This window comes from Oryzias melastigma, linkage group LG22, assembly GCF_002922805.2.
Source record: "Oryzias melastigma strain HK-1 linkage group LG22, ASM292280v2, whole genome shotgun sequence".
Taxonomy (NCBI): Eukaryota; Metazoa; Chordata; class Actinopteri; order Beloniformes; family Adrianichthyidae; genus Oryzias; species Oryzias melastigma.
Genome location: NC_050533.1, coordinates 8,020,893 through 8,032,700, shown reverse-complemented (window position 1 = coordinate 8,032,700; position 11,808 = coordinate 8,020,893). Strand labels below are relative to the sequence as shown.

The following is an 11,808-nucleotide window of genomic DNA, read 5'->3' as shown; positions in this document are numbered from 1 at the left end:
TTAGCTTGTTGGAATAAGTCATCTTGTTTAAAGAATTAGTAACAAGCTTTTGTCCTTCTCAAAAATCATCTAAAATCAACCTGAAATGGGGAAAAAACAAATGTCTATTGATTGTCTTTGTTGCGTCCTGCTGCAGCTGCACCCTTTTCCATCCCCTGTCCTTCTGCTCACCTGGAAGGTGTGGCCAATCCTCCTTAATTGGAACCTGCCAGGTATTTAAGTCAGAGGCAGCCTCACCAAGGCAGGCAGGTAGCAGAGCAGGAGCCAGCTGGGCTTGAGGTTTAGGTATTTGTTGTTGTGGTTTTGTTTTGTTCTTTTTCTCCTTCTTTGTCCTCAGCAGTCTCAGGTTTTGCCGAACCTATATAATGAGTTTGCCATTTACTAGTGCTGTCCGAATCTACTAATTCCAAATTGAGTCCACTTGAAATTTCCAGCGTGCATCGATGCTCACTAGATTAGCAAATATAGACCACAATGTATTGCGGTCAAACAATTTCGAACCAAAAAAAAATGCAATATTTGAATAAACCATCCACATTTTCACCATCAGAACACAGTCGAGTCATGAATAAACGTTGTAAAATGTTCATATTTATTCAATTTTTGCTTTGTAAAATCTGTGGCTTCATATCCGGTATTAAGAAAAACGAAAGAAAAGTCATGAGTTTCGTGTCGAGTTACCTTTAAAATCCAGGGCTCTATATAGTCCTGCACTATGTAGTTTTTTAGTAGTTGGGGGAAATTCCGACACAATGTTGGACTGCTGGGTTTTGTTATTTTAGTTTGGAGTTGGACCTTGGTAGTCTTGATTTGCTGGCTTTGTTTATTTGTTTTCTTTAGGTATATTTTGGTTAGGCAGCCTTCAGCAGGGAGCCTCTGATTCAGACAGTCAACATGGTTGGGTTAGCAGTCTCCCTGACTTATTTTATGTTTGGCCAAAATTCCCTTTGGTTTGTCTTTTTGTTTGAACCAGCACCCTAATTTTTCATTTCCTTCGTTTATTTAATAGACTGTTCTTTTTATTCTTACTGGTGTCCGGTTTTATGTTATTGTCCCCTTTTTCATTTTCCCCTAGACCTGAGGCATGTGTGCCCATTGGGGATGTAACAGTCTGTCTTGATGAATGCTAAAGAAAGGATTTAAAACTAGATTTATTGTTTTTGTGTACACTTGAGGTCAAAGGCATGTGTTTCATTGAAGTGTGAAGTTACTGCTTAGTTGTAATCAATGTACGTGGAGGTATATATGTTTATTCTTATGGCCTAAGTGGAAGACAAACAGCCAAGTATGAGGTATAGATGTTAATGACCACATATGTAAACATGAAATCTATACATACACACACTCTGCTTTACTGGACACATCAGATTTGCAGGCGCCCGGTCAAACTGACGCTGCCCTAGTGAGGCCAGATAGGGTTACAGTACAAACTGTTGTTGATTAGGGCCATGCCTGTAGTGGTGGTGGTAGTAGTGGGGGGGATCATCCCAAATTGAAAACACATTAGCCACCAGGCTTAGGGGCAGGATTAAGACCACGAGTGAGCAGGGCAAGGAGGAGCAGCAGATACAAAATGTTTGTCCCTCTGTCTGCCTTTGACTGCGTTTCCCCAGAGACGAGTGGCAATTATCGGCCAGGACTGCTGGGAGTTCACAGTAACAGGTTAAAGGAGCATGTATCCCCATGACGATGTGGTCTTCTCCGTCTGCGCAGTGTATCTGCCCCCCACCATGGGGAGCTTCCTGTCTCGACATGGAACACACAGATGCAGGGACTCATCAAAGACTCGCTGGAAACATATTCCAAATGAACTCGTTTGTCTTTGATTGGCTTTACTGATGGTTAAGCTTCTCCAAAAAACATTAAAAGCATCTATTGTTTCCTTTTTCGACATCTTTTTCCCAATAAAAGTCCCCTCAATCCTTCCCTGTAACTACTTTTAAAATGCCTGCCTCATAGAGGAAGTTGTTGTAAAGGAGATACCATTTACGGCCATCAGGATAGTATAATTTAATAATATTGCCTGATAGTCTTAATGAATACCCAATCAGAGTGTAGTTACTGAAGAGATCAAGCCATTTTCATGATATAGAGGGCCATTATAGAGAATGGAGAGTCGATATCTGAGAAAAGATCAAGTGTGCTCCGACTGTCTGAATGTTAACCCTCATTCAGCCGGCGCATTTCAAAAATTGTGCAAATGGTCAATGAAGGAGAAAAACACGAATGCCTTCTAACTAATCAAAAAATAGTCCTAACATTTACTCTAGATGGCTCTTTTGTCCTCACAGAGCTGCTTTTGTTTGCTTGTGTATTCAGTTCCCCCTGGACCAACTTTTAAATAGTGGACAAAACTATAGTTAGACCACACCTTGTTTGGTTTCCCTCCACATCCAACGCAGACCAGAGAGCGTCAAAGCTGGTTTCACCGTGACGCGGTAGATCTGACAGGAGACCGGCTCGCACAGGTCACACACAGAGCACACTTGTCCCTGAGATATGTGCTGCTAATGTGTAAGGCGACATGCCTAGTTAAGAGACTTAACGAGTTCCAAACACTGATTAAAACTCGCCTCTTCAGCTGGAAAATGTTTGGAAATCACAGCGTCATACAAACAGTTGCTGATTGTTTGTAAGACCCGCGTGGTGCCCAGAGCGAGCTTTCCATATATTCCCCCATGTGCTTTCAGAACTGAAATAATTCTAATGTTTATCAGCTTAATCACATAATCATGTAGAACTCAATTTATCAGTTAGCTGTCAGATTGTGCGTGAGTGTGTTGGGTGATAAGTTTGGGGTTAGTGTGAGAGCGTGGCTAAGAGCTATTTTTTTTTCTGGGGGAGTGAGGTCAAAGGAGGTTTTTCTGATAATTTGAGATAAAAACTTGTGGTGTCGGGAGGTTTGTGGAAAAGATGTTAGGTGTTTATTCAAAATGAAATAAGAAGGGCTAGTTCTGTTCATGAGTATTTGATTTAAAACAATTCCTACAAAGATGTGTATTGTATATCAAGTGTTCTAATAAAGTAGTGCAGCTGTGATTCATAAAACAGTGGATATATTAATATTCAATAAAACTACATCCATGTTTGTACTGCTACAACTTTAGTATTATTTACCAAAATGGCGACTTAAAGCCAGCTTTTACGAATATAACTTATTGTATTATCAAGATTTCTTCACCTTTTTTAGGTGGTTGCAAGTTTAAATACTTAAAGTTTTAGTTGAAAGAAAATGAAACGTCTTCCTTTAAACAATATTTCATGTATTTGTTTTATGTTTGTTAAGTCAGAGGCAGCCTCACTGAGGCAGACAGGGAGCAGAGCAGCTATGTTATGTTAAAACATGTTTTACTGTCAAAGCATCCTGCAGTTATTTTGAAATTTTAGACACTTTTTGCTTTTTTGAACATATTTTATTCAGTACAGGTAGCAAAAGTTAAATTATAATAGAGTTTTGGAGCCACCATTAATAAAAACAAATTAAGTAAATGAATACATTTGCGTAAATAAAGTTGTGTATATTTTTTGGGGAATTTCTCAGAGAAAAAAAAACATGATTTATTTTTTTTTTTTAAATGAGGGAAACAATCGTGATTTTTTTTTTTTACAAGGAAAAAAAATTTACTTTTTTTTAAAACGGAAAAACAATGTTTTTTTTTTTTTTCTATGAAACAATTTTGATATTGTGAGAAAAAAATGTGATTTTTACAGGGGGGAAATTTTTTTTTTTTCTCTTTTTTTTTTTAAATCTTTATTTTTTTGCGAGAAAAAAAATAATTTTATTAGAAACATTTTTTATAAGAAAAAATCGTGATATTTTTTACAAGAAAAAATAGTTTAGAAAAAACTGTAGATTTTTTTTTTATTGAAAAAAATGATTTTTTTCAAGAATAAAGTCGTGAGATTTTGAGAAAAAAAAGCAATTTCATGAGAATAAATTTGTAAGTTTATGAGAAAAAAAGTCATAATTTTACTAGGAAAAAAAACTTTATTTTTCGAAAACATAGTTGGCTATGTAAGCCTTCATCCAAATTATAAGCCGACTAAATAAATCCATCAATGCAGCTACTTTTATGCTGATTCTATAATCACAATATCATATCACAACCATATCAAGGGGATTTATGTGCCATATTGTATTTGGATTTATTCTGCCGATGATGTGAACTGTGAAATTCACTCCATGTAGTTCTTGGGTCTTCCTCTAAAGAGTCTAGCAGTCCTGCAAATTCTTTTTCAATTTCATATACACAGGACAATTAAAATAAAGAAATAAATAAATTATTGATTCATATGATTATTAACATAATTAAGAAAACAAAATATTAAAACACAATAAAAAGTCTAAAAAGTCACTTGAAACCTAAACTAAAAAGATATGTTTATCATTTATTTTTTAGAAATGTCCACAGATTTAGAAGAGACTGAAAAGAGGCCTTGCCATGGGTCTTTGTGCTAGATCTAGGGACTGGTAAAATCGTGGATCTTGGAGCTCTTGGCGGTTTGAATGAACTGAGGAGATCTAATAAATATAAAGGACCTGAACCATACGACATTTAAAAACTAAAAGAAGAATCAGAAACTGACAGGCAGACATTCAATTATCATAAAATATGGACTCTTTCACTCATGTTTCTACAAGTTTAATATTGTGAAATTACAACTTTATTCTCGTAAAAATTATAACTTTTCTCATAAATTTATTACTTTATTCTCGTAAATTTGATTGATTTATTTCGTTTTTATGGTGGTGTTAATACCCCGTTGTGCTAAATTATTTGAAATGTTAACATTTTTATTTAATTTAGCCTGTTCTTTTTTTTATTATTCATTTAAAAAAAAGTTACAGTTCACAGCATTATTTAAGTTGCTCAGAAAAAAAAGTTTCTGACTGAAAATACTTGAAAAAAACGACAGAACAGAAAGTCTTCAGTGTCGATCAGGAATGTGGGAGTTTAGTCAGCAAACAGCCAGCCTTTTTTCTATTTCATTTATTTTTATTTCTTTCATTTAAAATGTTCAGGTTAAAAATGTCAAATAACGTCCTCCCACAAAAGGCTAAAGAAGATCCAAGGCCTCAAAGTGTGTTTGCACTATAATCTTGCTAAATACTTGCACTGCTCAAACAAGCGTATTAAATACAAACAGTGCAAAGCACTTTCAAGAAAGGTCAACATCCTGCCCTCTGTTCAATTTTATTATCTTGGCCTAGTTGGTTAAACTAATAAGAATTTAAATTTGTGTTTTCTTCCATTTTTTCCAACAGATAAAATAAAAATAAGATTTATCATAAAAACAAACGAGGGGGAAAGACGAGAAAAAAAGTCCACTAATCTTAGCTCTCGAGATGTTAACAAGTTGTTTCAGAGAAGTTAAATCTTCCATTCAGTTTCCATTGTTTATGATGAGCAGGCTGTAGAGTTCGCCACAATGGACTATTTACCCACTTGTTCCAGGATGCCCCTTTAGGCAAAGTCAGCTTTTAAATATTTGATTTGTGCACAAAAGCTTTACTTATCGTTCGTGTCATCATCGTCACACTTGCTGACTCTCTACAAACAACTGCAGCACAGCCATTAAAATACGCAAACAGGTAGATTTACAGTTAGCAGTCGTGCCGCTAAAGCACCTATAGCACACACGGCGGTGACATAAATACCTCATGTAGCTACATAAAAAAGGAGTATTTTTCTTTAAGAAGTGTAGTTTTTCTTTAACACTAAGACTTTTATTCATATAAACTTTTTCCCTGATAAATGTCAAGGCCATCTGTTTTTTTTAAGAAGTTGAGCTGTTTTTTATACTTGCATTCTGAGAAGCAGAGAAGAAACTGACTAAATCTAATGTTTGGCAGTTCTTTAATGGCCCTGCCCTGTAACCTGATGTATGGATTCTGAAAACAAAGAAGTCTTTATAGAGAGACCTCAGAGACGTCGAGTTCACCTTCAGGTAGAGACTTGCTCTGCCTAAATCATTGCTGGCGGCTTTGTTTAAAATGGCTCTGTGTGGTATGTGAAGTGAAGTCAAGGTTTTGTTGTTTTTTTTTTTTAAACTTTCCACGGAAATTTGTCTTGATTTTATTGATAATTCATCACGTTCTGTGATTTATTTTAGCCAAAGTGGTTGGTTTCAAGCTTTTCTCACTAAACGTGCCACATCAAATAAACCTCGACCTGTGCCATGGGTTGAAAACTAAAACTCTGGGTTTTTTTTCCGTTGACCTCCTACAACTTAACACAAACTGTGAGAGGATGAATTAGTTGAGGAAAGCATGTGCTTAAAAGATTTATTTAGAGATTCTTTTACAAATTTAGATCCAAAAATTGTGTTTTTCTTTTAATTATCTCTAACTCTATCATTTTATGTAGTCATCTTCTTTATGATGGGATGACTTATTGAATCTCATTAATTCTGCAGTAAAATCCTATAATTTGTCTAAGACGATTATTGGATAAACGTGTAATTATTAGTCAATACAACTTACAGAAGAGCAGCAAAAAAAAGAGAAAAATGCAGAAAAACAAGCCAAGTCTTTGTCATTACTTTAAGGTAAAACTTCACCTCTTAAACTGCAAGTTTTTGGAGCACAAAAATTGTTAAATAGTTAGGAAATAACTTTGACTTCTCACATCCATGAACACTTTTTGTGGTACAAATAATAGATGATGCAACACGATTTAAAATATTTTTTCCTAGTTGACATCAGCATTTCCATTTTTCAAATCAGCATCAAATAATTATATATTTTTCTATATTTTAAAAGCCTTTTTCCGAATCGCCTTCATGAGTTAAGTACGTAAAACACAGAGGTATCATTTAGCACTCGGCTCTTTTGTGAGGCTTGGATTCACTTCATGCAGTTTGTGTGCCGGCAGCTAATAACCCTCCCTCTTCTCCATTTAAACGTTTTTTTTTTTGTTCCTGAGTGTCTTGCTCTCATTAAGCTCCTCTAGTAAGCTACTTGGCACCTGCTTAAAATGTGACCACCAGTCGCTCATTAACACTAACGAAAGCATGGCTGGCAGTCGCAGCCCACGCCCAGACTTGTCAAGTGGTCCTCTTGCTGAAATTAGCTGCATTTCACAAACAATTTTACTGCCTTGTTACATACTTAGGTTTTATTGGTTTTATTGTTTATTGGAAAAAGAAGTTGGTCTGACTAAGTGTTGATCTGCGTAACAACTACACGCCAGGTTAAGGGTTGCCAGCCCACATAATAAACCATCATTTGCCTGTAAATTTAAGCTTTAAGTTATTTCCTTAATTATCACTGTGCACAAACTATAAAAGAAGTACATAAACGATCATTTTGAACACTTTTTTTTTGTTTCATGCTCTTTTTTTCCCTCTCTGTTTTCCTAAGTATTTATGTACACTGAAAAAGTGAAACATTGGATCAATTAACAAAAGTTCTGTCATTTGTTACTAGGGCTGTAACGAGGACTCGAGCACTCAGATACTCGCGATCTCCTCCTGAAAATTTGAGTATGAATATTTGCAACGTCCAAGTTTGCTGATTTGATCTTTAAAAATATGGTAGAGCGTACCCAGTCAGCAGGACCAGACGGGCCCCACATGGTTTAAAAGTGGGCAGAAAATGGTGGTCCCCAATGGGTTTGTCCACAGTTTCCGTGGTGGTCCCACCTGTGTTTGCCCACATTGGCTTAAGTGGGCAATCAGTGGGTTGGCTCGATATGCTAGCCAGCCTCCCAGTGGACACGTAGAATGCTAACGAGCTCCGCTGTATCCAGCTAGTGAGCTTCGCTGTATTGAGCTAGCGAGCTTTGCTGTAGCGAGCTCTGCTGTATCAAGTTAGAGAGCTACATTGCATCAAGCTAGCGAGCTCTGCTGGAGCAATCTCTGCTGTATCAAGTTAGAGAGCTACATTGCATCAAGCTAGCGAGCTCTGCTGGAGCAAGCTCTGCTGTATTGAGCGAGCTCTACTTTAGCGACCTTCGCTATATCAAGCCAGTGAGCTCTACTGTAGTGAGCTTTGCTGTTTCGAGTTAGCAAGATCCGCTGTAGCAAGCTTCGCTGTATTGAACTAGCAAGCTCTGCTGTAGTGAGCTCCGCTGTATTAAGCTAGCGAGCTCCGCTTTTGAGAGCTAGCGAGCTTCGTTGTCCACCGGGCGACTGGCTAGCTTAGGGAACCAACCCACTGAGTGCCCACTGAAGCCAACACAGGGGAGACCACCACAGAAACTGCAAACGAACCCATTTGGGGCCACCATTTCCTGCCAACTTTTAAACCATATGGAGCCCATCCGGCCTTGGTGTAGCAAAATATTTTAGGGGAACGATTAATTTATTGCTCTGAAATGCAGAATAATGTTGAGTTTTAAGTTTGCTTACTAAAACAAAGCCGAATGCGCAGTGCCATTGTCACCGTAAGTGAACAAAACTTCTTGCCGGTGAAGCTTCCTGTATTCAAAGTAAAACTAGCGAGTCCTTTTTTTTTCCTCTTAAAAATATGATGCTGAAGTTCCGCTCACTGACATAAGTTCTAAAAAACAAATTTTGTCTCCAGTGTTTATATTCTTTTGGCTATGGTAACTCTTCATTAGTTAGTCAATTCTCCAGCGGATTCTGGAAGAAAAGCAGCTTTGTACTAATATAGAGCTCTGCACAGCTGAAGGGTGAATGTAATCAACGTGAATCGGCTGATTTTGTCATGAAAAAAAATTACTTTTTTATACCGAAATTGCACCAATCTGTAATACTTGGAAGGCAAAGTGATGCAGAACTTTGAGGAAGGAAAAACTATGGAGAACATTTTCAGGATTTGTTACTAAATAATCCAAAACAAGTATGATTTTTTTTTTAATTATTTTTTGTTGTTTATGTTGCTGCTGAACTTAAAGGTTGACAAAAACATTTCTTTTGTCGATAGAAATTTTATAGTCAAACTATTTATTTCTATGTTTGTGTTTTTATCAGTTTTGTTGATTCAGATCTTTTGTCTAAATACAGATACAAATAGTGGTGATTTACACATACCTTTAATTTTCATACATCCTGTAAATAGACATACACATTTCAACAAACATTACATTAAAAAGTATGAATCGTGGTTTGATTCATTAATCATTGAGCTTGATTGAGTAACAATCCACAGCCCTATTTGTTACATATAAAATTTTTAGTTTTCCTCAAATTAAAATTTTGTGCTCAAGGTTTACTCAACTCAAAAACGTAATCTAATGAAAAGGAAAAATGTAAATGCAAAATATTAGAGCTTTTCACTTTTTACAGTGTAGTCCTTCCCTGACCCTCCCCCTCTGTTATTGTTTCTACACCCAACCCCCGTTTTTCTTTTTTTTTTTTTTTTTTCCTCAAGGTCCTTGTAGGATTCACTGGTATTAATGCTGAGTGGGTTTCAAAGTTCATTTATTTTCTTTTCAGCATGGAAAGACCTTGGTGACATTGCTCCCCAGTGTTTATAATTTTGCTAGTTTCAATTTGTACTCGGCCCTCCCCCGACAGACTTGGGACATGATGTATCGTGCTCCGCTGCCTTATCTTTTGATGTACAGTTTTAACCTTTTCACAGAGTTCCCCCTCTCCACCGCTCAAAACCTCTTTTCTTCCCATCCAGCGCACAGGAAATACGTTCAGCACAGCGGCTTAATAAAAAGAAGAGCATAACCCTTTTCCTCGAGTTGTCTAATGTAAATGTTTAGATTGGGCTCCATAACATTTCCATATTAAGAGATGCTAAACATGCGCAGCAGCAGACCATGGAAATGACAGTTTCTTGAGCTTTGCTGCTCAAAGACGCAGCGGTGTGTGTGACATTGGAGTGAACTTGCCGTGTGCGTTTGCGAGTTTTCTGCAGGCCTGTTAGCTTTGGCCTCTTTTGCTCATAGATACAGCACCGTAAATCACAAACTGTGCGGCGCAGAAGCACATGGGGGAGGGGTGTCCATGTATACTCACAAATAATCTTGTACATGTGTCTGTCTCTTTATGAAACATGCATTCCAACAGAGGTTGGATCAGTCCACACGTTTAGAATCGACTTTGTCACGATGGATTGTCAAAGTCTAAAGTCAGTCATGAAAATATTTATTTTAACATAGAATGTAGCCACACAAAGTGTCAAAATCGTCAAACGTTCAGTCTTAAATAATAGATTTCAGATTGAAGTTTTGTGTACTTTACCTTGGAAGTGAACTTCCACTCCCCTCTGCTGCTCTTTGGCCAGTTTCCTGCCTAGATCTCCTGAGGCCTCACAACACTGTTAACCGTCTGAGAACAGCATCAGGGACTCGAGCGCTTTCAGCTCCCTGAATCTGGTCATGCATGTGGGGCCTTAAGTGCTCGCCAGTCAAAGTTCAGCGGTGAAGGCTTCATGCGTTGCAGCCGGCGTTCAAAGAACAGGTATGATCTATATGAGGCATGGAAGGGCCACGGGTGCTCTTTAGGGCTTAACCAATACTTTTGCACATAATTTATTTCCTTCGTGAAGTGGTAAAATACTGTTTCACATTCCAGAGAAGATCCTGGACACCGGCAGAACTTAATTCACAGTCTGCAGTAGCTTCAGGATTAAAAGGAAACAGCTGCAGACTAGAAACACATTTTTAGACAGCACGGATTTGCATTTTTTTGTCTGACGGAGAAGTCCTTGATAGCCATCAGGAGTAATAGTGCAAACCAGCTAACACAAAGTTGTTTTACTTTCAAAGCACATGTGAATGAAACAGCTGGACACTGCCGGCCTGGGAGACATTAACCACCAGATGCAGCGAGTTGAAGTCACAGGCTTTGTGTTGACCTCTGCCTGCTCTGTTCTGTGCCAAAAGCTTCTGATGACAGGATACAGAGGCCTTGGTGCAGCACTTTGAAATTTCACAGATTATTGTTACTTCATTGCCACTGTAATGTGATCAAGCGTGTATCAGCCCGTTAGAGAGATCCTTATCTTCCAGGAGGTTTTTCTTGTTGGTTTTATTTAGTCAAAGTTTCCAATAAACATCGTAGACACATCTCACTCATATCACTTTACTGACTACATAGTTTTTACCTTTGGGTTTAAAATTCAACGGTCAAAAATTACTTTTTGATAACGATTTCCTTTGTTTTGCATTTCAGGTTTGGTCCTGGACTCGTCATATACTGGTATGGTTTTATCGGAGAACTGGACTGCCAAAGAGACCGAGGTATCCTACTCAAAGACTGCTTCCCCACTGACATAGTCACCCTTTGCCATACCTCCCATCAACAATCACCAGAGAAGGAGGACAATGATTGAGAAAAGTCGGAAGTGATAAAAGATAAATTAGAAGGATGGAAGGTTGAATGGGAGGAAAGGGGAGGGAGGCTAAGAGGTGGACTATGAACTATGCAAGGGTGGATGCCTAGATCCGGAAGCAATTTGGCTTTCCTGTAGCGTAATACGACTCGTGAAAAATCTGCCCTGAACTCCACCTGACCCCCGTTTCTGCATCTCTTGTTTTGCTCATCCTCTGTCTTAAAGTGACTGCTCAGAACCGCATTCTGCAGTTGTGAAAAACCAGACAGCTCGTGCACAACCACCTGGCCCTTGGATGGCCTCTGGCAGAGGACACCCACAGTACGATCAGAACCAAAGCAGGACACAAGACCCCTTTCTTATCACTCCCAAAGCCCTGGCCTTTGTCACTCCTTCCTCCTCCGTTCCATTGGCAGATAAGAGAGGTGCGGTCTGGATGTTTGGTGGACGTCTGTCTCTCACCTGCGTCACTCGGTGCCCTCTCAGTCACTCTTCAGGAGGGCTAAACCGGATGATTTCTGATTTAAACCGGCCTCCCTCTGACCTTTTTTTTT

At 38.2% G+C, this 11,808-nt stretch overlaps 1 protein-coding gene across 1 annotated transcript in view; it reads left to right on the top strand.

Moving 5' to 3' along the window:
- The window catches only part of cdin1 (CDAN1 interacting nuclease 1), a gene marked incomplete at its 3' end in the record, with an annotated part of 69,929 nt that extends 58,121 nt beyond the window's left edge, over window positions 1-11,808 (top strand). The window contains 1 exon segment of the mRNA XM_024295624.2: window positions 11,095-11,808. Coding sequence (XP_024151392.1) covers window positions 11,095-11,254 — 160 coding nt within the window.